The sequence below is a fragment of the Electrophorus electricus genome, chromosome 18 (assembly GCF_013358815.1).
Source record: "Electrophorus electricus isolate fEleEle1 chromosome 18, fEleEle1.pri, whole genome shotgun sequence".
In the NCBI taxonomy this organism is placed as follows: domain Eukaryota; kingdom Metazoa; phylum Chordata; class Actinopteri; order Gymnotiformes; family Gymnotidae; genus Electrophorus; species Electrophorus electricus.
Genome location: NC_049552.1, coordinates 13,614,117 through 13,640,655, shown reverse-complemented (window position 1 = coordinate 13,640,655; position 26,539 = coordinate 13,614,117). Strand labels below are relative to the sequence as shown.

The following is a 26,539-nucleotide window of genomic DNA, read 5'->3' as shown; positions in this document are numbered from 1 at the left end:
TTTTATGAAGGAGGATGTGAGGTTAGGCTTTTGGAAGTCATGGTTGGAGCTGTAGATGAACGGGAGGCGGGCCAATCACTACTCACTGGAGTTCTTGTCTTTCATAAAGATGAGAGAAAAGGGTGTGAACTGGGCTCAGAAGGCCCATGCTTCTGCAAACCGCCGGTTCTATTTCCAATTCCAAGACACAGTGTGACTCAGAGATTTAAAGCAAAAAAAAAATGAGGCACTCCAGACAAGACATAATTTATTTCAGTATCGCATGACTCAGATCTGCCTTCCTCAGTGTTAACAATTTTGAAAGTAGAACGAACACCAGTGAGCTTTTAGTTCTTTTAAAGGGCATCTCGGATGTCGAGCCCGACTTTGTGTAAACAAGTACAAAAATGAATGTGTGAAACTGACAATGTCATCATCATCATGCCAGTACACACCCTGGGTGGAAGTGTCAGTATGTCAGTAATAAAAAAAAAAATAAAATCAAAAAATCAATAACAACAACAACAACAACAACAACAACAACGAAGTCTCCCATCTACACCACACATGAGAACAGGTGTATAAAAAAGTACGTTTAATCCATGTTTTGTGTGCGTGTGGTCTCCCTATAACCCAATTGTGTAGGAGCGTCCCGCCGGGTTGTGGATGGCAGAGCAGACAGGTTCGGTCACCGCCCACTCGTACCACACTTTCTTCCCATTGTTACACCTCCAGAACTTCACGCCCACATCATCACCTCCGGCCAGGGGAACGGGTTGCTACAGGGGAGAGAGATACGACAAAAAGCAGTCAGCTTCACACCCTTCCGCAATCCAGACCACGCAGACCCCCGGCCCGTGATCCACATTACGCTTACTTTAAGTGGGAAGAGGATGGGGAACCAGGAGAACATTCCCGGGGAGTGAGTCTCTGGCCGGATACCTGAAACGAGACGGCAAAGGAAAGGTTTTGAGATCGCCAGTGCCGCAGTGTCTGACGTGGACCTACAGGGCCCGACCGGCAGACTTACTCAGCATCACGTCCTTGTACAGTGTGGTCTCAAAGTAGCCAGCGAAACCGTGAAGCACCGAGTTGCAGGCCACAGTAAAGCGCAGACACTGGTATCTGTTGTTGTTCATATCTGTGAGAGAGAGAAAAAAAAAACAGCAGCACTTGGAGATGCTTTACATTCATAACAAAATACCAAATCACCACAAAGGCAATAAAATTACACTGCAATCAAAACAGTGGATAATCTTTTGCCTTCACTAGATGCAGTCTGGGTGCGCATGGACCTCGTACCTGTGGTGGGGTGCACGAACGTGAAGCACGGCTTTGGATCAGCCAGCTGGTGGAAGTTGTGCAGCCTCACAACATACGGAGTCTCAAAGTGGCACTCGGGGTCCTTGTCTCTTTCTCGACAGCTGCGCACTTCGTTATACAGCTTCGAGGACGACAGCGGTGCCAGGAACGAGGTGTAGGAGCTGGGAATGCTCACGCCGTCGTCTTCGCAAAAAACCAAACACAGATAAACACAACAAACTGGCCGTGGCTCGGGCAGGGATATCGAACGTGTTCAGTGCTTGTAAATGTGTGGAGTTTAAAAATGAGGAGGAAAAAAGGTTCCATGATTTCTGAACCTTTCAGGAAGTGCTGTGCTCCATCCAGGCACTCGGGGGATAGCTCGTTGTCGCCAAAGGATCCCAGAAGCTCACTAACTACGATGTCCGCTTTCTCCGGTGCCTCCCACTCCCGCATGTCACAGGATACAACAGTCACCTGATCTCCCCATTCCTCGAACTTCCAGTTCTCTAGACTATTCAAAAATATTGGAGTTTCACGCACATACGCAGCTTTAAACGCAACACACCCCTAGGACTTAAACATTGGTACAAACTATACATATCCCTATATGTGAGTCACATACGTGACGACAGCGTTGGGGTTCTTCTCTACGGCGTACACACGCAACTTCCTGTCGGCCTGTTTGGCGGCGCGGAGCGAGGCATTAACCAGGGGACCTCGGCCGGCGCCGAGTACCATCAGAACCCTGTGGGGGGAAGCCCTTTGCAGTCAGTCAGACAGACGCGTACGGACTCAGTGAAGGTCTCCCCAGTGAGCACTGAACTCCTACCATGAAACCATGAATATCTCTAGAATACATTTATGTATATCTAATGACAATAAATGAGCAATACATATTTTATGCATATGAAAAACTTTTTTCCTTTTGTGTGGGTTGTTGTTCTCTTTAAATTTTCTAGTCTACAAGCATCATTTGCAATTTTTCGCATGCTACAAAAAAATTGTCGTTTAAATCAGTGATGGCAAACTCATGAATAATCAAATCTGCAAAATTAAACACAAAGTCGATATTCAACTGAAGTGGACTATTTTATGAAAAACACACACACACACACACACACACACACACACACACACACACACACACACACACACACACACACACACACACACACACACACACACACACACAAATAACTGCCCCGATAATAAAAAATAAAATAAAGCTTTAAATTTGACATCAATTCATTTCAATTAAACTCGATTAGCACAAAAACCATTTGTCACCCCCTTGTGGCATGTTGGTATTTTCTCTGTAGGCCTTAAACTCTGGGACTCAAGCACACTGAACCCTGCATAGTTTAGTATGACATCACATGTCATATGTACCTCACACGCATGACATCAGAATATTTGTGTGTGTTTTTTTTTTTTTTTTTTTTTAATGGATCAGTTACACCAATTCATACACATCACGCAAATATAACGTGCACCACTAAAACCGAACGGAAATGTTTCAGATTACATTACTGTAGCAAATCTTTTCCATGAATATTTGATTACTTCACTGACCCTGATGCAACAGGCATACTTCAGTTTAAAAACAGACCAAGCAGCATCATGGTTGGCCATTGGTTACATCACACCTGCTGTCTGCTGTGAAATTACCTCACTGACAACTGGCGACCTTCTCAGTAACATCGTTAGGATTTTAACCTTAACATCATGTATGTGGAATAATTTCAAAGCTCTAATAGTCTGCATTAACTGTTACTCAGAGGTCAGTTCGGGGCCACTTTAAATTCCCTGCTTGCTGAAATATATAGGGAGATTTAACTTCAAGGTAATGGATTTTCCCATTACTTTTAGATGGATTTACCCGTTACTTTATCTATAAATTAGACTTTGGTCTCGGATGGGCACCTCGGCGTAAATAAATGCTTGCAGCGAACTGAAAACTCCCGGCAACAAAAGCCGAAGGAAAAGGAGGAAGCACTTACTGTACGCGGCTTTCTTTTTGTTCTTCTGGAACTCGGTCTAGAAGACATTTATACACCGCCTGGAGAGGGAGATGAATTACTCGGCTCAGCGGAGCACTACGGCGCAACAGTTCCAAAGAGTGTCATGGAGATCAAAAACCTTCACCGGCGTGATGCGTGCAAATGGGGCCTCACAAAAGGACCCCGCGCAGCCGGCAAGCCATTATACGCGTCGCCCCCGCCCTGCACCCCCTCACCTGCTGGTACTGCGAATATTTAATGGGGTCTTTTTCAAAGACTTCGTATGTCTGTGACTCCAAATTGTCCATTAGAGGCTGAAAGGAGAAGCGAAATATTCATAAAACAGCAGAAACGTGACAACCAAGGAGCTGGAAGACACGTAACCGTAGCGGTGTCTTGTTCGAACACGTGTACCCATACAAACTCGCACCTGTAACGGGGACTGCAGGTAGTCCTCGTAACCCTTGGCGAACATCTCGTAGGCGTTGGGGGCCGGCCGATTCTGGTTCAGGTGTTCCAGGTACTGCAGGTAGCAGCGGAAATCCTTCTCACTGTGCCGGCTGGTGCCTGTAAATATGAACTGGGCCTCCAGCTGGGGAGGACAGGAAGTGGCTCACATCCAGCGGCTTGGACTTCCGGTGTACCGCTGGCACAAATAGCCAAGCCAAGGTCATACCGTTCAGATTCATACCACCTCTTTTGCAAGCCATAAGCGTTTACCTTGAAGAGGCGGAATATGATTCGCTGGTGGGCTTTTGACAGGACTGGAAATCCCTTCTTATTGGTCAGAAATATGCTGGTGGGAAGGATGGCGGCTTTGATTGGCTCACCGAGCCACTTGTCGATCACCGCATCGGAGGGCATGTCTGCCCCGATCTCAATAGCTTCGGACAAAAGGAAAAGATGGAGTTGGAGACCAGATATCACAGATATCACTTCAGCACAGCAGTAAGTGTACAAATATGGCAGTCTCACCGAGGCAAATCCTCTTGTTGTAGTCACAGAGGGTTCGAAACGAGTGCCACCTGAAAGAGAATCAGAGGAGAAAAGCAGAAGCAGGGGAATTTCAAAAGAACATCGCGCTCCTTTCTAAAGCTGAGCCTGCACCGAAGGGCTTCTGAAAATCTGGAGACCCGAGAACATCACACAAAACAAAAGCATCTCTACCCAAGGTACACAGTGTACAGTTTACACAGGAGGACCAATACAGGGGACCACACAAACTGGGATCCCCCCCAAAGGCCCTGAATCCACTCAAAGCAGCTCCTGCCGACGTATGCGTGTGCGTGTCCTGCCATCATGGGAGCAGAATTGTGGAACGTCACAGCTAAAACAGAGGAAGGTGATGCACAGCCAGAGGTGGTGTGTGTTTGTTCAGAAAACAAAACAAACAAACAAACGCAGCAGGACACGCCAGTCACAGGTCTTTCAGAGATCTGGTTGGCAGATGCAATTATACACGAGATGAGATAAATGTTATGTGCCAAACCATTAGAGGGTCAATAGGGTCCAGCCCACTCATATTAATCATAATAAGCGTCTAAGAACAAACTACTTCATAAGCTCTTAACAGGGGGTTTGGGTAGGCACCTTCCTTCATCAGCGTTTCACTGAAATCCACGACACCACCAGAAGGTTCAATAGGGAGGTCTGACGTGCAAGCCCGCCTGCTCCCTTCAAACCAGCCGCACCACTTACTGAACCTCTTTAAACGTATAAACACTGGCCTCCTGCGTAATGAAGACGCTACTCAGCCTCGCTGACACCAACGACGCACGCTCCATGCCTCCAGTTCCATCTGGGTCTACCATTCCCGGCATGACAACGATCCACTCACCGGCTCAGTCTTCCGCGTACCCGACGCTGCCGAACACCTCAGCCATTCCTGCACAGCTACTCTTAGCATGCCAGGATGCGGGAGACTCGGCCACGGATCCCCTAGCACCTCTCTCTACGTGCCCAACAGCCGCGCTCCCTCGTCTCAGCCGCCAAGTCTGCGCACTCCACTCTAGAAAATAAACTATCCGTTCACCCGAGTATGACACCATATTCACCCTCGGTGCAGCAGCCAGTAACGAGCTCAGCAGGGTGTGGATTCCATTAAGATAAATCTGCACTCCGGGCAGGGGACGAGTTTCACCGGTGCACATGTTTCCACATGTAAAGATGTGTCACAGCCTTGCAGCCTGTGGTCATTGTGTAGCGCGCACACACGCAGTGGAACCAAGACTAATGATTTCTCACAAAGTGGTTGTCCCCGCCGCAACCTCCGATCACCTTGCGTTCAAACGGCGCGTGTTGACGGGCGACGCGCGCCAAGGGTGAGAGGCTCCCGTGCGAATTTGAACACTTGTCTGGATCTCAAGCCCTGGCCGACATCCTTTGGCGTGTGCTTAGCCCAAGATTCAAACTACTCAACCTGAGCACTGAGAAGAATTTATGCACAAATGTGATTTGTCTAATTTAAAAAAAAAAAAATGCAGAAGTGGAACAGACCCATCATTTTCAAAATGTTTAAATGGACTTGAAAAAAGCACAATTACACAACGTTCACACTAGTGGTTACATTCTCTGAGCGTGTGTGCAGTTCTGCCCTGACCAACTCCCACACACTGCACCGCACACGCATCCTGTGACGTTATGACCGCACACGCATCGCGAATAACGGTCATACGGTCGCGGTGCTGACACCCCCCCCAACTGCTCCTCGTGCTACAGCTGCCCAATGTAAATACCAATTACAGAGTCACATAATCCGGCACAGATATGCTGATTTTTAAAGTTCCTTGCAATGTTTCGAGTAAACGATATGGTAGGCATAGATACGCTGAATACTACATCCATAACAGAGTGGGCTTATAATTCTTCATGTGTGAAGCAAAAATAAACAATACAGCCCTTCTCAAGAGCACAACATTATGATTCTGGATTGCTGCATGCAGTTTATTAGAGAACATTTTCAGCTTACATTTCTATGACCTAACTAATGTGACACTACGGCTCAGTAAATCATTTTACCACCCCGCTCTGTCCTGCAAGGCGTCGTCTAATGGTGTCTCACCAGCCCCAAGTCTTTTCCTCGCTGCTAGAGTCATCCATTTGTTTGGAGGGCTCGTTCTCAATGAGGTCTTCACGAGTGTCCTCGGGGTCCAGCAGCGGAACTCGGATCCAGAACTGAAACGAGATAATTAAACAAATGCATCGTCAACAACAAAAACAAAAACAACAACAACCACCTTCATTTCCACAGCACTTTTTAAAACAAGGTTTACAAGATTCTTTAGAGAAGGATACAACCAAGATAAAAATAAAGTTAAGATAAATGTGAATTTAATAAATAAAGATGAAACAGAAAATATAATATATATATTTTACCCCTGCAGAGACGAGCAGGAGCAAACAAAAGGAACACAGACCTTTATGGGGCACATGACAAACAAAAGCAAGAAGAATGCCAATCTCAGTTCGCTCTTCCCTGCAAGTATAGAGTGCACACTCACACACCCACTCACACCCACACACGAAACAGAAGGACTACCGAGCACCTTTAATACCACCCATTTTATAACACGAACATCTGATCTGCTGAAAACCTCTGAGATGAAACGAACAGCACTGACCCAAGGCGTCGTACGCCATCACCAATTTCCCAGCCAATACAGAGGAGTGCCCACGTGTTAATGGAACGTCCTCAGCTGTAAACGGATGCCGCAGCCGTGCCCTTACCATGGAGGAGTGGTGTCCTGTGTGGATGTGGTTGAGCAGGACCCGGGCAAGGTTGGCACATCGTTGGCCCTTCAGGGGGATCATGAAGGCTGGCAGGCCCAGATAGGCACAGAAATTCAGCTCCTGCACCAGTGCCTGTAATGGGCACACCGGGTCAGTGGCGAGCACCAATCGTGTCCCAAGGCTGACGCAGGACTGGTTCCCATAAAAGCTCCAATAAAGTATTACTGCTAGAATCAGAAGTCGCTGTTGCCAAGATAATGCCGCACCGTTCTGATTCAAATATGGAACTAAAAGGTGGGGGGGGGGGGCCTGTCAGCTAGGACATAAGTAGCATCTCAATGCAAAAAAAATTAAATAATAAGGAATATATTATCCGGCGTTGTTCCTGCAGTGAGATTAGCGGTCTGAAAGTGTGAAAAGGTTTGGATGCTGGGAAACGTTAACTTACTGCCTCTGAATTCCTGCGCTCTGTGGTCAGCTCGGAGTCTGCCTCTATCCATGGCGAGAGTTTTCCCACAATAAGAGTATTCCAGTCTGGCAGCAAACAGAAAAGGGATACAAAAACAAATAAAACAGGAATGTTTCGGACCAGTACACACCAGCACATCGATAGCAAAGGAACATGACAGCTGTTCTCATTATAATGAAAACAGACATTTTAAAAAAAATGCATTGCTTAACCAAAATAAATCTCAGTTAAAATATCATGCGTGTCATCTCACTCAAGTTATAATTTTGAATTAGTTTTTGGCTTCTTGGCAGACTGCAGTGTACTGTTGATGATTATATGGAGTAATCTCAGAAACTAGGACTCCTCATCTAATCCTGCGCCAGATTTATTGATAGAGTCTGAGAGCAGGCGTCTTATGCTGCTGACCAGAAGACTCGTGTCATGCCAAAACTCCGCGACTCTTCCACCAAGAGAAAATGCTCAGAGGTATAAATAAATTGACCTGCACTGGCTGACTATTTAACGGTGGCTGCTCCTGTACGAGATGCTGAAAGAGCGAGACATTTTAAAAAAAGTTGGGGAAACGCAAACATTGTCAAAAACATCCTCTTACCAACCGTGTCCACTTTGAAACACCTATTCATAGCGGTCAGTCGGGGTTGGGCATTACAATTCTATAAGCATGTTTTTGGATAGACCTAAATCAAGTAAAGCAAGACCCCCCCCCTCACCTCTACCACACAGCAGCAGGTCAGAGCGCGTCTGAGCTCCGGGTCTAGCTTTAGCAGGTTCCAGTTCAAACTCTCTCCGGAACCGGGGATGGAAGAGAGGCATGCAGAGAAAGTCGAAACTGTGGAGCAGAGATGAAAAATAAGCCGAGAGATAAATAATTAATGACAATTAATCAATCAATCAATCAACACAGCAAAGGCTTCTCAAATACTTGGCAACTTCAGCTAGCCCAGTTATCTAGCTGGCCACCAGTCAAGTCATAACCTCGTACAAAGACGAAGACCATCAGAGACCCCCGTCTGACAAACTGACCATGCATGAAGTTCAAAACGAAATCCTGCGACCTCGTTAATGCTGGAAAAAAAGACAATAAATCCGTCCAGCGCCATGTCTCTCTTTAGGAACTTTGACACACACTGGATCCCATTAAAAGTAGTTAATACCTGCAATTCAATTAAAGGTGCAGCAATGCAATCACACTACTTACAATAAAAAAAAATAAAATAAAAAAAAAAAGACCACCTTGATTTTTATAGGTACCATAGCTAGCAGTGCAATGTCGGAATCACGTGTAGTGACCAGGCGAACTTTACTGCACATTGCACCTCTATTAGAAAGGTCCGACTGAAATCATCCGCCCGAGGTCCAACACGAACGACTGCGATGGCTTACCCGAGTTTCGCGACCGCAGCGAGGGTATCGGCCACCTCGGGAATACAACTTATATCCCTCCCGCATGAGACCCTGCTCGCCGTGCTGGCGGACGCCATCGTTTGTAGATGGAGGGGGAAAATGAAAGCCGGGCAGCGCTATAGAGAAACTGCGGCCATGTTGGCTCCGCGGATGCTCAAATCAGCGACGACAGCCAAAGGTTTTTCGGATCCAAAATGGAAGCGCTCAGCGGTACAGTTTCTCCGTTAGCAAAGTCCCGCGAGATTTATGTACGAGATCAGAGAGAGCAGACGTCTCAGCCCTGAAAAGAAACGCAAATCCGGACGCTGTCACATTTCCGCTTTGAATGGATGTCGGAGTAGTTTTGCAAGGGCGTAACTGCTTACTGATAATAAAAGTTAGGTTAATATAGCACATTGCATTTGTTTATATATATTCTCGAATTCTGACAATAGGTTACTTTGGAATACAAGGCTGAGATGCAGGTGTCCAAAGTACTTGGTGACAACAGCCCATGTGTGTCAAGATATGTAGGGAAACCTGCAATGCTTTCTGTGTCGCCTGATAAACGAGTGCCACTTGGCTGGGGATCAGGAGCCCAGAATAAGAGAAACGGTGACCGCGTATCAAAAGCGGTCAGCAGGCATCTGGAGAGACCGACGAAGGTGCTTAGAGGAGTGCAGACAAGGTTTTATTAAAACCTGCACTCACCCAGAGTTCTCATAACCACACCAGCAAATGCCTCACAAATGGCAAACAAAGTGAAAACTGCCCGCTGACTATATTAGTATTTAAAATTAAAATGGTGTTTTTTTAAACTACCTATCAGAGGGCCCACATCTCTTGAAACAAGAAACAGTTAAGAGGTATGAGCAGACACAAATCTCATGAAGGGTAGCAAATTATGGCCTCTCATTTTGTCCATGGCTCTGAAAACAACCTAAAATGTTAAATAGGGCCCTGCAACAATTAATCTTATCTTTGTTAGATTTTGATTGTTTGTTTTGTATTATTACAGTAGTTATTTTCTCATGATGATGGTTTTGAATACTAATTCAGATATTGAATTGGAGAAATGTGCTATAAGGGCAGTTTGTTGACTGGAGTGTGTGTGTGTGTGTGTGTGTGTGTGTGCGTGCGCGCGCGTATCCTTTGCTTCTCAGGAGGTGTGGGTATGAGGGACAGACTAAAAAATATATGTAAACAGGGAGATGCATTCTCAGCAGGTTTGTGCTTTCAAGAGTCGCTTGTGTGAGACGCGTCAGCTGCTGGCAAACAAGCATATATGTGCTTATATCAGATGTCACACAAAAGGCGTATGTGGGCGTGACGGAGCGAGAGAAACGTGTGTGCGTGTGTGTGTATGTGTGGGGGCGGTGTCTGGATGTGTGTGGGTGTGTGTGAGAATATATCTTCCCCATGATATATAAATACCCGTATAAAGAAGATTTGGTTCTTTTTGTTTTATTTTGTACTGGTTTTACTGTATTAGGGAGAGAATAGAGAGATATAACCAACTGCTAGGTGCTGTTTGTTGCGTCGGAATGGCTTTGCAAGATGTCTGTGGCTTTCAGGAGACCCCACTGTACCCCGGATGGAATTGCTCTGCCTCCTGCTTCGTTTTCTCCGATGACAGAGCCCTGTGTGCTCACCCAGCAGACAAGGAGGAAGCCGCTGGGAGAGCACGTTTCGAGAGAGGCGGGGAGAGCCCTCTTCGGCTTCTGCTCCCACCTTGGCAGAGCGTCACTCACAGTCGCGGCAGGCATTCCCTTTTCTCTGCTACAGTCACGTCCACCCCTTGGCCTTTCACGCTGGCCCACGGCACCACTACTCTGGCTTTCACGTTCCAGGGGGGCGTGATCGCGGCAGCCGACACCCGGGCCAGCTGTGCGGGTCTGGTCGCGTGCCCATCTGCCCGGAAGGTGACGCCCATCCACTCGCACCTGGTGGTCACTTCCTCGGGCAGCGGGGCAGACTGCGTGTTGTGGGAGAGGGTCCTAGCCAGGGAGATCCGACTATACCAGCTCCGGCACGGCCGAAGGCTGTCGGTCAGCGGGGCAGGCAAGCTGCTTGCGCTTATGCTGCACCCTTTCAAAGGCACTGAGGTGTGTGTAGCAGCCACTCTGTGTGGTTGGGATGAAGGGGATGAGGTGTGTAAAGATGAACTGACGCAGGACCACGCAAAGAGGAAAGATCAGGATGCAGTGAGTCCAATTACACAACCCCCTTTGCCATTAGATGCACCCAAGGACGTCGGCGCAAGGTCAGCACTGAAAAGAGGCAAAAGCACTTTAAAGCGAGAAACTTCAGCTGCATCATGCCACGCTGATAGGACCTTCATGGAAGTCAGAGGAAATCTATCGCAAGATCAAAACTTACGGCTGCCCCAAAGTAGAGCTGGCCCCCAGCCAGGCCCCAGGGTGTGCTATGTGTGCAGTGATGGCCTGCGGCTGAACGGAGAGCTGATTTCAGTAGGCTCGGGCTCTCCCTACGCGTACTCCGTGCTGGATGCCGGCTGGAGGTGGAGTATGACTGTGAACGAGGCCGTCGCCCTGGCTAGGGAGGCTGTCTACAGGGCCACTCACAGGGACGCGTATTCCGGGAACAACGTAGACCTGTTTCACATCACTGCCCGAGGATGGAAGTGCAGAAGAAGGGAGGATCTGAAGGAAGAATACTACAAAGAGAATAGGAGAGGAAAGGAGATGATGTGATAGAGAGAAAAACACTTAGATGGTCAGAATTAATGTAAATTTACTGAACATGTGCGTCATGCAGGAAAGGAAGACAGGCGTGAGTATTTGAATATTAACAGTATGAAAAGGCACACTTTAAAAACTCTAATATTCAGATCATTTGAGCTGTTGGGTTTATAAATTGATAATTAATCATTAAAGTGACTACAAGTATGAGACTGCTTTTGTGTCTTTTCTTAAATACACTGAAGTATACAATACCTGAAGTGTATCATTCATGAATAGCAACGTTAAACAGTCCTTAAGTAAAAAGGGCGAACAAAAAACGATGAGACGAGTTGAGTCTATAGTCCGCCATGCCGATAGATGGCGCTAGAAGGATTCTCTCGCCTTACGCCTCAATAGCAGCCTCAACGGAAAAGCGGGCCAGTTAGTATTTGTGAAGATGGCGCTGTCTAGTGTGTTGCGGAGTGAGTCTGCGGATTTTTCTAACCTATTTGCGCAGCGTTATACGCTCGACTGCGGAGTAGACCGCGCTGATCTGGGCGACAGCCCTCACTTCACGGTGAACACCGCCGGCGAAGACGAGGATACTGACAGTAGGATTCAGTTTCTTCACGGAACAACCACCTTGGCCTTTAAAGTGAGCTCCGGTTCCTCAACAAATAGCAGCTGTTTCGTTATCAACGTGGCTTAAGAGAGACGATAAGACTTGGGTTTAACTTTAGGATAGATAAGATAGCAACCGCACAGTCGAAGGTGAAGCTGTGTGGGACGTAGCTATGTAGCCAGTTCTGTCTAATAGCCAGGGTGGCCGGTGATCCTGGCTGGCTGATGCTGGATTCATGTCTGTTTTTTTTTTTAGAAACTTCATTTTCTGACTGTTATCTTGCGATGTGATGTGTTTGTGATCTGATTTAGACTGTCATATTCAGTTAAACTAGCCAATGTGCTGCGTCATCGCAGTATGTTTTCTATAGCTTGTCAATAAAAGAAGTATAAGTATCATGTGGAGATGGGATCTACAATTTAAGTAATCTCTCTGATGAATAGTGTTTGTTTTTCTAAAGGCAGTGGGATAAGGTGCCACGGTTTTATTAGGGTGACAAATAAACAACTGAATTTTTCTAATTAAGCTGGCACCCAATCTCTCCCAGTTCCAGCACGGTGTCATAGTGGCGGTGGACTCCAGGGCGACGGCCGGCTCGTACATCGCGTCTCAGACGGTGAAGAAGGTCATCGAGATCAACCCCTACCTGCTGGGCACCATGGCAGGCGGAGCGGCCGACTGCAGCTTCTGGGAGCGTTTGCTGGCGCGCCAATGTCGCATCTATGAGCTGCGGAACAAGGAGCGCATCTCTGTGGCGGCCGCGTCCAAACTGCTGGCCAACATGGTGTACCAGTACAAGGGCATGGGTCTCAGTATGGGCACCATGGTGTGTGGTTGGGACAAAAGAGGACCAGGTAACTGCCGTTTTTTATGAGCGTTACTGTCGCCTGAACTGGGTTGGACGAGTAACTCCTTGGAACTGAAATAATGATATTTGAGAAAACGTGTCCATGTTGGAACCATAAATTGGCATCCCTGGTGCAGTTTGGTTCTGTTCTCCTTCAGTTTCTTAGCATCACATTCATAGGGAAATTGTATGTACAAATTCATGCAAAACATTTTGGGAAACTTGAATTCTTTTAGTTCCCATGCATGCTAAATGCATTCATAATACATTTAGCATGCACGCGAACTAAAAGAATTCTCTTGTACTGATTTGCATTAGTTTGGTTTTTGTAGTATTATGATGTTAAAGGAAACCATGTTTTTTTTTTTCTTCAGTTTTTCATATTGTTTCCAAGTTTCAGTGGAGGTGTTGCTATGTTGGTAGTTTATAGGTGAAATTTGCTTCTAAAGTAACGGAAAAAGAAAGCATCATTGCATTTACGAGCTCTGATGTACCGCTAATGCAGTTATGGAGAGCATGTAATCTTATAACTCCTTTTAACTTTAGTGCTTTGTGCTTGTTGCACTATTGTAGTGGTGATCATTTGCTTGCCATCTCATTCCTGCATTTGAGCATGCAAACTTCACTGTGCAAATAACCAAAAACACTTAAAAAAAAAAAAAACAAAATTACAAACAGCTCAAATACACTAAAAGTAGACACATTTGGGGTAACTTTTATTGTTGCTGTTTGAATACAGTTCACATTTCTCCTAATACCCCGAGGACGTGGTGTCTTCGTTGGTTTTGTGCTTGCAGATATACAAGACCGTTTTAAACCCAAACCAGGTGCAGCTCTTGAAGACGCCAGTGCAATTTTTGTGCCAACTTATTTATTTAATTTACCTTAGAAGCACCTATTTAACACATTACTTTAAAACTGTTTGAGACACACAGAATGTGTTTTTGAGAAAATGCTGTAATTTCTCCTTTAAGGATAAGAGTTTATCATGCCTTCCCCAGAGGTAATAGCCTATCCCAGCTTGAATCCAAGACATCAAATGGAGGCCATGGGCTTTTCTTACGGCTGTTATGTTTCATTATTTTCCTGTTTTTATGTTCAGTACAGGCAACCTTTTGAATGAAAGGTCGTAGCATTTGCCAAGGCTGTGTAATACACAAGTGGTTCATTTGTGATGGCACCAGAACTTTGTGATTGCAGTAGCTGGCATGGTGACTAGCTGTGTAATCATGTTCTGTGCTGATTTGACCCATGCAGTCTGATGAAGCCGCTCTGCATAAAGAGCTGTGTGACCTGCCCTGACCCTCTGTCCCCGAGCATAGCATGAGCTCTTGGGCTAGAACTCATTCACGTGAGTTCCCAAACCAGGAATCCCTAAGCCAGCGCTTTGGAGCCTCGTTCTCCCCGTGGAGTTTCATTTTTAGAAAGTCTGCTTGTTATAACGTTACGATTGGCATAAACATACAACGGCCAATTAAGCGACGAGCTATTTTCACTTTTCACTGTTTAACAGCCAGAAACGAGCGGGAAATTGCAGACAAACGGGCTTTTAAACGATAAAGCATGCGCTCGTCTCTTGAAATAGGCTCCTGTTTTTGGCCTTCACCACCAGATGGCGCTGTTACTACCTCAGCGAATACACCGCCGTCTGTGTTTTGGAGAGCAGTAATGGGCGCTAGATCACAGGTGATGTGTTTAAAGAGCTTCTGTGCGGTGACAGTGTAATGGGAAATCAATGAGGCCGTGATGCTGGGCCAGGAGGTAGGCACACTCCGGTCACGTGCGCACGCCCGTCGCCAGGACCCACGGGGCTTCCACGGAGTCTGGTGCAAGTTAAAGGGCCCCTGATAACATCCGGCGGCTGCCACCCGCAGACGGTGCCAGTCGGCTCGGCACGTAATGACCACGTCAGAACTCCAGCCGGATCTCCCCTACTTCCAAACGTGGTGTGACCTGAATGAAAATGCCAGGCGAATGAAATCAGGCTTGGCTAGAGGGAGGCTCGTTATCAGATCCACCAATGTCAAGTGCACTTAGTCCTGCGATTATGTCCGTCTTGCAGCGCAGTGGGTGGGGATGCTCGGCGGGGGTGGAGAAATCCCAGAGTAAGAGTGAGAAGGTTGGAGGGGCTCTGTGCTGTGGCTCCAGCACAGCCTACTGAAAATCTCCTGTGACGCCACGCCGAGACCTCGAGGTCGCGCCCTGCGTTAGGACGCGACCTCGAGTGCCAATGTTGAGGGGCCATCAGTGGGCTCGAGCTGACGCCTGGAGTGTGTATTGGCAGTGAATGGGCCCCGTCTGCCTGCATTTTTGTGGCCTTGGCTGTCTTCTCCCTCATAGGTTGCCTTTTTCCTGCTGATTTCATTGTGGGTGGAGCGCGGAGGGTGTCAGACACGCCACACTGCAACCGAGCTGCTCGCGCCCGAGCCGGCTGCGTGCTGTCTCCGAAGCCTTTTCCCACGTGTCTTAGCTTTCCGCCGCCATCGTGCGTAGCTGCGGAAACGATTGGTTTGGGTCGAGTCGGCACTCGGCTTTCAGAACTGGCGGTGGGCTGCTCACATGGGCGTACCGCGCATAACGCACCCTGCCCCCCACCCCGCCAAACGTAGCTGCAATTCAGATCCAAACACGCGCACTGGAAGTCAGAGAGAACTCGACCCCCCAAGTGCCTGGCACCTGGGTGATTGAGTGGAAGGAGGCGAGACCCACGGAATGTTCTGGTGGTACCGTCGCGCTTACTTTTTACAAGGCTTCACAAATTCAAGCACTTTTGTTGTTGTTGTTGGCAGCTCTGTGCCTGTGCGCATACCTATTCTGCTGTTTCTGAGCTTGTTGCCTGGTTGCGTCACCTTGCTCTGGACCCCCCCCCCCCCCCCCCCCCCCCCCCCGCGTGGAGTCATTATGCACTAACCAAGATGCTCGGTTGCTTCTGTTGCAATGTTAAATGACTCCAGGTGTGTGTGAGATGTATGGACTCTCTTCCCCTTTATTCATGGTTTTATAAGCTGAAGTGCACTTCTCATGAGAGCTTGTGTCTCCCAGTGAGTCAGTCCTATTTAAAAGTTCGTCCTGTTGGATTTTAAAGCTGTGATTTCCCCCAACCCCCAACTTTTTTCCTGTCCAAGTGGCAAAATGGTAAATTACCCCATATAATCAGGGTGCCATGGCGACGCTTGGCCCTAGCTAACGATGCATATGGAAGGAGAAATTTTCCTGAAAGTCATCGTGAGCTTTTGGAGAGACTGCCAGTAATAGATCGTCCTTAAATAGCTGTCGAGGTCCAACTTTTGGGGCGTTTGACGCTTGCTTAAAGTTTTTAGAGCACATGCTCCAAGATTTCGGCGCCTACACACACACACACACACACACACACACGCACGCGCGCACACCCACATACACACTCCCCCAAGAGTGGCCTTTCCTCGCCGGGTGGTTTCTGCTCTGTGCGTGTCAGAGTTGGTCTGCGTGACGATCTCTCTCACTCATTAGTACCCCATCCGCAGGCTGGTGATGCCTAGGCACAGATGGGTACTAGTCACCATTACCAAACTGTACATGGCGTGTGCACGCTCCAGCACGCACGCCTCACTCTCTGGAGAACGCGCCGTCCCGCACACCCCATTAGTGGTTCCGCAAATGTTCCTGCTGACCAGAGATCGGGCATCAGGGTGTCAGTTATGAGCGTTTTCTGAGGTCGTCCACTGCCGAGACGTTAACCCTGGTTCACCATGACTCTGCATGGCCCAAGTCCCTGGGAATGGATCAATAATTAATTTGGGTGTTGTGGGGGTTTTGGGGTGGGGGGAGGCGATCAATAACACCTCAGGCAATGCCTCGGGATGGAGGGTCCGCCCTGTCAGTGCCTTGTCAGCGCGTTATGGAGGACTTGTTTTAATCTGTTTGGCGTGTGGAAGCACTCAGGATCTCTCATCCTCTAGCTCACGCACTTGTTTTTCGTTTTGCGCTCGGGGGGGGCGTGGCCTGAGACTTTAAGTAAGGGACTTAGCCTCGGTAAACGTCAGACAGTGCCTCTCATTTTGTTTTCTCCGGGTTTTTACATTTTTAAATTACTTTTTTTAAATATAAAGCTAGGCGTTTTTCTTACAGGTCTCACCTGCGACAGTGTTGCGAAATTCCGAGTTCCCGGTGGGAACGCCGTTTCACCTCCCTTCCTCTTCCACAGGGCTCTACTACGTGGACTCGGAGGGCAACCGCGTGTGCGGCGACCTGTTCGCCGTGGGCTCCGGCTCCATGTACGCCTACGGCGTCGTGGACAGCGGCCTGCGGCACGACATGAGCGTGGAGGAGGCGTGCGACCTTGGGCGCCGCGCCATCTACCAGGCCACCTACCGCGACGCCTACAGCGGCGGCCAGGTCAACCTGTACCGCGTCCACGGCCAGGGCTGGGAGCGCGTCTCCCACGACGACGTGCTCCAACTGCACCACCAGTACCACGGCTTTCAAAAAAAGCCGGCCAAGCCAGCTGCGTAGGCACATCCGAGAGGACGGAGGGATGAGACACGGATGGAATAGAAAAATGGATGAAATCAGGAAAAGGGACATTTACACAAGTTATGCTTCACGGTCCATTTTAGTAGCGTCCCAAGGTGGGCCAGCGTGTTGCTCGTCTAAGTTTTGTTGGAGATAATTTTGATAAAAATGTGCTTAGTTACACTAACATTCACCACACGTTCCGTTACCATTTTTTCTTTGATGATACTGAGGTAATAACGAAGCAAGTAACAGTACTTTTAAGGTTTTCAGATAGCGGGTTGTAGTGCCTCTGTTTGTATGATGGATACGGGGACGCCGCGTCCCAGTGGGCTGGACACGGAGCCAGGCTCTGCTTGGCTGGCTCCCTTGGAGTGGGCATGGACTTCTGTTCCTCTCATCGCGCATGTAACCAGTCACCAACCCCCTCCAATAAACCCCGGGCTTAGTGTTTTGCTATTCCTGTCTTCAGCATGGTCTTTGATGAGCTGTCTCCGTCCCCTGATACACGGGCGCGTTTGTTCATAGGCACGTTTTGTTGAGTTTTGTCCTCACTGTCTTTTAGTTTTTTAGCCTAGCACTTTACACTTCCAGCATGGTCGTTTCACCCGAGGTCTGCGTGAAACACCATCTGTGTATCTCTGTACACAGTAACAGTGGCCAGCCTCAGGTGAATACACACACACACACGTACACACACACACACACACACACACACACACACATATACATATATATATATATATATATATATATATATATATATATATATATATATATATATATATATACACATACATACATACATACATACATACATACATACATACAAACTTTATCCATAATTAGAACAGTATTTATTGTTGTCTTTATTAACAGACGTTAACTTGGGTACTTGAGGGCCGCCAGGTAGCCCAGGCCTCGGCTGCCGTTTGCGGGGCTCGTTCCCGCAGAGTTTCGGAACCCTTTCGACACCAGTATGAGGCGCAAACTATCATTGTTTTACGAGGTAATGGCCCGGTTCCGCCGCCCATGGCCCCCTTTGGTGGTTTTATTGCACAGAATAAACACTAATGCCAGCTCTGAGGAAGCGAGTTGCGGTTAAAACCTAGTTTCACAGGTGGCCAGTTAGCAGACGGGGAAACAAATGGGATTTCAATAAACCTAAACGAGAGGGCCTTTTCCACCGACCTGCCTCGACTAAATGAAGACGAAACCGCGCCCTCATAATAAAGCTGGAAAATCAAATATGGTAATGACTTTTTTTTAACGATTTAAGTAAGCCCCGTTAATGAAACATCTGCAATATCAAACAAGTGTCAAATTATTCGAGCTGTGAAAACTAGCGTTTTAAATACAACTCCCCACTTTTCCAGCCCGGGTGTCTTCAGCTGGTAAAGTCTGCTTTTAAAAACCCTGCTAGATTTGTGACACGGACCTAATTGCTGGCTAGAACTCGCAAGCGTATGTTAATTTAATTAATGATGGGTTTAATTAATTATCCAAGAGCTTCCTTTACGAAGGTTATTAGAACTGCTGGCCTTTTATGGTTCAGGTGTGATGTGACGTGCCATTAAAATAATGTAAAACAACACGTACCACGGTGAACTGGGGAGAATCTGGCCGGAGGCTGTGGGTCTGTGGCTCTTTCTTTTCGAGCTGTTCTCTTCTGCAAGTCGAGCAAGCCCAGACTTCATGGTGCTGGTAGGTGATTAAAAGGTTGGAGAAAGGGACTGCATACCGAGTAGCACGCACAAATGGCTGCCTGGGAGCTGTTATATGGCCAAAAGTATTGGGACACCTATGCATTCTGCCTACAGTAGCTTTTATGAGGTCCCATTATAAATCCATAATTTTAATATGCAGTTGTATCAGCCTCCAGTCTTTTGGGAAGGGTTTCTACGAGATTTTGCAGTGCATTTGTGGAAACTGTTGCCAATCCTTCCAGTAGACCCTGTAACTTTACATGCTCTGCCACTTCGTGGCCGAGTCACTGTGGTTCATACATGCTTTTATATTTCGTTAATACCTCTCATGTCTCCCAATACTTATGTCCACATAGTGTACCTTGTGCGTTGCGCCATAAGGTATGTTTAGATGGCCATTGTGCCGTAGGTGGTCCTCACCTGTAAACTGAGTCCGTCCCTATCCATAAACTCTAACCATCTGCAGCAGTGCATAATCTCATATGGTGGAGGCAACCATCTTGCACTAATCAGGTTCAAGTAGACGGGGTGAAGCTAATCACATTTAGCTTTGTTCACCTTCATCACGTTCATCAAGGGGTGGTTGTCCTAGTTTCCAATTCGCTTGGACGCAGCAGAGACAAGCTGTTTTGTTTTCTCCTCCTAATGAATAAGATAATCTCCATCGAGCGTTCAATTAGGGCTGTAAAAAATGTGGGAAGCTTCTTCAGCGCACAAGGAGTGTTGTGATTGTGGCACAATGGATCATTTGCGCACTAATTTCTACTTCAAATCAGCAACAATCGCTATAAGATGATCAACGCACGATTTAAACAAAAAACAAAAAACAAAAACTAGAGCCAAACTAAAGTATACGACCAGCTGGTGGCGACTCCGCAAGGTGTTTTTCACAGTGTCAGAAAATAACCCCTATGATGCACCCACGTGGCACCATCTGTCAGGTGGCCATAGCCTACACGTTTGCGCGCTCTCCAGCCTGGAGTCTGACCAGCAGGGCACGGTCAAACATTTTGGCGCGAGTTTGCTCTATATCGCGCTGAATCTTCTGTGCAAACGCAGATCCGAGACGAAATGCAATATTACGTGTAAGCCCGTGGTAGTCACCGAACGTACTAAGGCGAAGGTTGTTGTTCCCATTTGCTTGCTGTTCCAGGATCTGGAACAAACAGAGCGAATATGCAGAGAAACTCACTCCCGGCGAGTGGCAGTGTCTACCCAACGGCTCTCGAGGCGTCTCGTAATCAGCGTGGTCCAGTCCTTAAGCGCGCGCCGGGAATAATTGTGTTTGGTGTCGCTCGCGCGTCCCTTGACTCCCGCGGGGGGAGTCGCGCGCGCTCCTTTCCGAGAGTTTTCAGAGATCTGCGCTTGAAATTCCGGACGCGTCCGCCTCGCCCTTCCCGTTCTACGATTCCTTCCGTGCTGATATTTTTGTAATTGTTTCTGTGGTCATGAAACTATTCGAACCCTCGCCGTATTTAGTAACGAGCACGTATGAATTTCGTTGTTCATAGTCGCACCGTTAGCCTCCCAAAGCGTTATATAATCACGTGTCTGCTCAGGGCTTTTCAGAGTTTTTCTTTCTTATATCGGATATAATGGCAATAACAAAGAGTCTGCCCAAAGAGGCACAACTGTAAAATAATAAGAAAAATGCTTGGAGAAGAAAGTGAACTGAAATGAATGCCTGTTTTGTATTTAATTTTAAAACATTTTTATTTAACCAGGTCTTTAATGAGAGCTATTTAATCATGTCTTTTAAGGGAAAAACATTTTTAAAAAATCAGTGAAATACTAATATCGACCACTAATGTCTGCCACTTACTAAATGTACCAACCAGAGGACAATATAGGCACCACATTTTTAACAGCTTATGGTTGCACACACCTCTGGGCATAGCCTGCATGTTCCTCTTTGCGTTGGGTTCGGTTGTCTGTTGTCACGGTTGCCATGGATAGCTCAGCACTGTTGCTTCCTGAATGTTTTCGGCTAGTGAATCATCTTCCTGTGGAAACCACCAAGCAGCTTTTTTTGAGCTTTTGCACATTTGCAACTTTGGACTCCCATCAGCCACGCGTTCATGGCCGTGTGGGCCCTGTGCCAGAGCAGGCCTATGGACCACCACACGTTTCGCAGGAACAGCACAAGACCACCTCCACATCAGCGAGGGCAACGGCACGAGACCACCTCCCACGTCAAAGAGGGGAACAGCACGAGACCACCTCCCACGTCAGCGAGGCCCACCCTACCCATGTGCACCAGCTAAGCACGTTCAAAAACCAAGACCTGTTAAAGATGTCCACTACAATAGGTTCGAGCACATACCAGTTTTTACTGAGAATGGATGATGTCGGCAGCCTGTGCGCAGATACGATGAATGAGCACAGACACAAAGGGCTCCTCTTAATGGCTTCCTGTTTTTACATGGAATGAAAGAAGATGGACTGATGTTCCCCGGTCACTGTTGAAAACATGAAACAGAACAAACAAGGGGAAATGAAAATAGTTTAATACTGACTAAAGAATACAGAGAAATGTTGAAATATTTGTGTTGTGTCACAATGGACATGCAACCCCAACAAACAGTCTCTTCTTGTTCCATAAAACCATCTGGCCTGCTTTGCTTGGCTCCTAGCAGCATAGTATGTTTGGGGGATTGCCATAATGGAAAGATATATGGCAGAAATTCTAAAATACCACTTTATGTATAATCTGTTTTGTCAGATAAATTAAAACTTGTATCAGGCTCCATTTTGCCATCTGACAATGTATCTCAGGAGCTAGAGGTGTTGAAATCAGCTGATGTCAGCTGATAATTTCCAAAACTTTCCTTTATATCAGCACATGAAAACACTCTTCTGAATCACTAATATGGTTTTATGTGAGAATTTTACTGAAACAATTATGACAAAACCAGAATTAGAATCACTTTATCTCACCAGTCTACTGTACAATGTACAACATTTTATTTCCTCCATCTTCCATGTTCCTCAGCAGTGTTCTCAATTCTTTAGCGAACCACATCGTTGCATGGTTGTGTTTAACTGTAGTTTTTGTTGGAATTTGAACATCTTTACCAGAAAGTGATGTATGATTTGACATTCACAGTGATGTAACAGTGTTAAGTTCATATATTACGTTCAGACAGTCCCTGATCTCCTCAGTTATAGCAGCTGTCCTCATGCGCACAGTTTTCGTGCGAGCCTTCACTGATTTCCAGTTTTGCTCTGTATGTGGGTATTAGCTCGCCTGTATCATTGTATGCTCTGAACTGCCCAGGAGCACCTGAGGTACTGGACAATGCACACCTTGAATTGAGAGTTTACCCATCCCTAGTTGCACAAGTAATTTGCTATTTACCCGCTCCTTAGAAAATGTGGTTGGATTAAAATCACCAAGGAGAATAACTGAGGAGTTGGTGTAGATAATTTCCAACCACGTGATTTAGAAGTGAGCGAGTGCTGCATATGCAGAGCGTTTGCGTGAGCAGGGATGTACACTGCAGTGAAAATGATGGACTCCCTTAGAGAGCAGGATGTTTTGCAGTTCAAAGCCTCTAGTCCTAGTTTTGTGGAGAAGTATTTGGATAAAAGTGACACTTGCACCATGTTTAGAATTTCCTGCGTCACATATAGTCATAGTGCTTTCTGGCATGGCTGATTAAATGATCACAGGCAACTCGAACCCCGTCGTGTAACGCCGAGACGATGCCTTGACGCAAGATAATCGATTGCGTAAAACCGTGGAAGGAAGTGCGCCTCGTGTGTCCGCCTTTTGGTACACAGCCTGCTTTCAGACACAGGCTCTACCTGTAACACCTGCCAATAGAATCAAACGTGAGTGTTTGTTGCAGTCCATCCCTCCAGACATAAGGCAACACACCTGGGGTCAAACCTGGAGTGATGGAATGATGGTTGCTACCACGGTTACATTGCTCCAGTTTTTGGTGTCCCTTTGAGCATGGCCCACTGACAGACTATTGTTTTCAATTGTTGGTTGGCGAAAGTACGCTTTCATCTGTTCGGGGCCACACACTGCGAGGAACTCAAGGGGATCCAGTGTGTTGCTGTCTACCATTTGGAGGTTAGTGATGTCTGAAGAATGTGCTTTGAGTCTTTATTCTCTGTCATCTACCTTATACAGATTATGACCCATATTGACCCATTGCTCTAAACTTGGTCTAAACTTGGGATTATTTGTAATCATGCATTATTTAATTTCTGACTTGCTCCTTTTTTGTTATGGGTCCAAGCTTGTGATGCTTTTGCTTGGCTCCTCATTGTACGCTCAGGGTCCAAGACGTCTTTTCTGTCAGGTGAACGGCTTCTCCCAGGTGGGGGTTGGGGAGTGCTTGACATTCAGTACCAATCTTCTGCTCACCCATGTGAACCGAGGCCGGACTCTCTGAAGAATGCTGTGCTCTTTCCTTTCCCACAGATTTCCACTTAATCTCTCTCATGGCACCCTTGGCCGGTAGTCCATCTCCCCTGTGCTCCTGTCCGGCTCGATCAATGTGATCTTACTGGCCTGAGGGGGTGCAGGCATTAATTAAGGCCTCCCAACACGTTAGTCTGGCCATACCCATCCATTGATTCAGCATGCGTAATTGTGGCTGGCTGGACCATGAGGGTAATGGGGGCAGACGCGGTTCAGGTCCGTCTCCGTCGACTGGGTCGGACGTGAGGGCATCGGCTGTCGGCGGTTCAGCGTGGGGGGGGTGAGCGGCAGCTACGGTGTTGGCTGCTGATGGGGGGCCGGCTGGGGTGGTGGTGGAAAGCACAGAATTAGCGGAGTGAATGCAGGACCTGCGAAAAGTGGCCGAGTGAGCAGAGGTCAGACAGCGGTCAGTATCCCCTCACTCTCGATGTGGGCAGGAACGAGCGCGCTGGTGTATCGAGCCACCGTTGTTATGGGAGCAGACATGGACTGTGTCATGTAAATCGCAGGTTTATTTCACTTTGAAGATCTCTCCGTCTCTTCTCCCTGCCCTCTGCCCTGTGCTGATTACCCCCCCACCTCTCTCTCTCTCTCTCTCTCTCTCTCTCTCTCTCTCTCTCTCTCTCTCTCTCTCTCTTTCTGTTTAGCCTTGTTTCACTGGAACGGTTTCTTCAGGCTTCCAGTAAAAAAAATAATAAAAAAAATAAATAAAATAAAAAAACCCACACGAAACATAAAGCTGGAGCTCAAACAGCGATGTTAACATCCTGCCCCCTAAGGCTATCTAACCTCCACTGCTGGCGTGTCAGCACAGGAGCCAGATCCTAAATAACTACATGTGCCGTCCTTATCGGTTGTCTTCCCCCCCCCGTCTTTATCTCTACGTCAGCGTGTGTTTTTCCCTGCTTACCCCACCCCTCTCTCTCTTCATCCCTGAATTGTCTTCTCTCTCGTTTCCCATCACTGCCTCACCTTCCTCACTCAGTCTCTCATTTTCTGCCTCTTTCTCTCTCTCTCTCTCTCTCTCTCTCTCTCTCTCTCTCTCTCTCTCTCTACGAGGACAGATCTCCTCTCATTACAGTGATGGTGATGATTCAGTTCATTGGTGCCTCTTCCCCCTGTGCCTCTTCAAGGGCTTTTTCAGTAGTCTGCTCATGGTCTGCTTTTCTTTTCAAGGGCACAGTGACTCTGTGATGCCTGGACCTCAATTCAAACAAGCCCCCACCCCACCCCAACACACGCACGTTCTGTGAGAGGTTAAAGATATATTTTTAAACTTCTGTGGCCACTGGCTCTTTCTATGGCCCAGTGTCACTGATTTGAACCACCGATCATTACTTAACAATGACATGGATTTTGCTCCCTTCCCCTTCTGATAACCCACTTGACTGCAGTAACCTTCACCCCGTTCCGTTGTTGGTTTTTGTGCTGTTGTCATGGTAATTTGGCTTGTGAACAGCATCCCAATACAGTGAAGAACTGAAATTCTCTGCATGAATCTTTAAACTATTTATTTTCCCCAGGAAAACTGCAGGTTAATTGAACTTGTCATCATGGCCCTGGACTTTATAATTAGATGTTTTTCCAATTTTTGACATCAATACATTTATTACATTTATTCGTGGCTTGCTATAACAGTAATTGTAAGTAAGAAATAATAAATGCAATAAAAAAACCTTTCAAATAAAATCAGGAGATGTTCTGTTAAGCTCATGAGTCAGAGTCTAAATCAGAATCATGATTAGATTTAAATTTATTTGCCACGTATGTTAACACACACAAGGAATTTGGTTCCAGCTATTGGGGAACTCAAGCAATACTGACATTATACAGACAATAGACAATATAGTAATATACAGATATATAATATATGTCTGAGGAATATACAGACAAGACCTACAATATACATAAAGTGCAAGTGTGTGTGGTAGTGCTAATAACAATAATGTATTTGCAGGGGGATGAAATTGTAACATATGAGCATCTGTACAAGACAGTATTTGTAGATGTGAATTAGGGTGTGATAAGTATCCGAAGTATCTGAAGAAATGAGGATCTGTGGCATAAGATCAACTGTTGATGGCTGGCTGTGTACGGGGGAAGAAACCACTCCTTTGTCTGGTAGTTTAGGTCACCTGCCAGACCGGGAATACTGGATAAAGGTCGTGTCCGGGGTATGGGATCTATAATGCTTTTCTTTGTCCATTTCCCGGTTTCTTCTCCACACATGGAGGTTGGCTGAGAGCCTGTTGTTTAGCTTTTCAGTCGGGGTTCGTTTTGGCTTCGTTAGGAGGTTTCTGATCTGTCGAAGTTGTCTTAGTCTGGATGTGAACCATGGCATTTTACTGTTGCGTGCGTGTGGTAGGTCTCGGTTGACATGCATGTCTTCTGGAAAGCTGATGTAAGATGTCGCAGTGTCAGTCAGGTCATCCAGCTTAACAGACCTTCAAAAACGCTCCGGTTGGTACGGTCAGAACCTGCGGCTCCTTGCTTCGCCTCCTCGGCCCATATCTTCACTGTTTTGATCGGGGGCTTTGCAGAGTTCAGGTTAGAATAAGATGAACCAAGCAATGATCAGAGTGCCCATAAGGCAGCCTACGAAACAGAGCGATACGCATCTGTAAGAAGCGTTCAGAAGTGGCCCAGTGTGTTACTGCCCCTGATGGGACAATTAATATGCTCTCTGTGTTTTGATAGTTTGTGGTTTAATTTTACGTCGTTAAAGGTCTCCAAGGATTATGGAAAGTGAACACGTGCGTTTTTGCTCCAAGCCGGTTATCTGGTCGTCCAGGGGTCGCCGTATACGGTTCGCGCTGGCCCGGGCTGGGGGTGGGGGTGGGGTGGGGGTGGGGGGTTACACAGCCACTGGGACGGAGGAGGAGGACT

General features: G+C 47.0%; 3 protein-coding genes across 3 annotated transcripts; 2 read left to right on the top strand and 1 right to left on the bottom strand.

The window, feature by feature from the left end:
* Positions 1-230: 230 nt before the first annotated feature.
* On the bottom strand, positions 231-9,002 carry prmt5 (protein arginine methyltransferase 5). Its single transcript, XM_027028734.2, has 16 exons — positions 8,869-9,002; positions 8,196-8,314; positions 7,462-7,547; positions 7,011-7,145; positions 6,346-6,458; positions 4,260-4,309; positions 4,005-4,168; positions 3,715-3,876; positions 3,521-3,598; positions 3,285-3,343; positions 1,907-2,029; positions 1,620-1,795; positions 1,282-1,485; positions 1,010-1,120; positions 857-921; positions 231-758 (listed from the first exon to the last, which is right to left on the bottom strand). The coding sequence occupies exons 1-16, from the start codon at positions 8,964-8,966 to the stop codon at positions 606-608; spliced, it is 1,896 nt and encodes a 631-aa protein (XP_026884535.1). The 5' UTR covers positions 8,967-9,002; the 3' UTR covers positions 231-605.
* A 1,410-nt stretch (positions 9,003-10,412) lies between these two features.
* psmb11a (proteasome 20S subunit beta 11a) lies at positions 10,413-11,582 on the top strand. Its single transcript, XM_035536481.1, has 2 exons — positions 10,413-11,018; positions 11,277-11,582. The coding sequence occupies exons 1-2, from the start codon at positions 10,413-10,415 to the stop codon at positions 11,580-11,582; spliced, it is 912 nt and encodes a 303-aa protein (XP_035392374.1).
* A 393-nt stretch (positions 11,583-11,975) lies between these two features.
* On the top strand, positions 11,976-17,971 carry psmb5 (proteasome 20S subunit beta 5). The gene is made up of 3 exons (XM_027028735.2): positions 11,976-12,207; positions 12,722-13,028; positions 17,205-17,971. Exons 1-3 carry the CDS (start codon positions 12,010-12,012, stop codon positions 17,510-17,512), a joined length of 813 nt encoding a protein of 270 aa, XP_026884536.1. The 5' UTR covers positions 11,976-12,009; the 3' UTR covers positions 17,513-17,971.
* Positions 17,972-26,539: the final 8,568 nt, after the last annotated feature.

Excerpts from the sequence above, each read along its gene's own strand:
- prmt5 (XM_027028734.2), bottom strand. The coding sequence starts at position 8,966 with ATGGCGTCCGCCAGCACGGCGAGCAGGGTCTCATGCGGGAGGGATATA. Across the intron at positions 7,548-8,195 it reads CCTGCTGCTGTGTGGTAGAG|ACTGGAATACTCTTATTGTG; the intron begins GTGAGGGGGGGG and ends GTTTGCTGCCAG. Across the intron at positions 4,169-4,259 it reads CAACAAGAGGATTTGCCTCG|CTATTGAGATCGGGGCAGAC; the intron begins GTGAGACTGCCA and ends TTTTGTCCGAAG.
- psmb11a (XM_035536481.1), top strand. The coding sequence starts at position 10,413 with ATGGCTTTGCAAGATGTCTGTGGCTTTCAGGAGACCCCACTGTACCCC. Across the intron at positions 11,019-11,276 it reads GTTGGGATGAAGGGGATGAG|CCAGGCCCCAGGGTGTGCTA; the intron begins GTGTGTAAAGAT and ends GCTGGCCCCCAG.
- psmb5 (XM_027028735.2), top strand. The coding sequence starts at position 12,010 with ATGGCGCTGTCTAGTGTGTTGCGGAGTGAGTCTGCGGATTTTTCTAAC. Across the intron at positions 12,208-12,721 it reads CAACCACCTTGGCCTTTAAA|TTCCAGCACGGTGTCATAGT; the intron begins GTGAGCTCCGGT and ends AATCTCTCCCAG. Across the intron at positions 13,029-17,204 it reads TTGGGACAAAAGAGGACCAG|GGCTCTACTACGTGGACTCG; the intron begins GTAACTGCCGTT and ends CCTCTTCCACAG.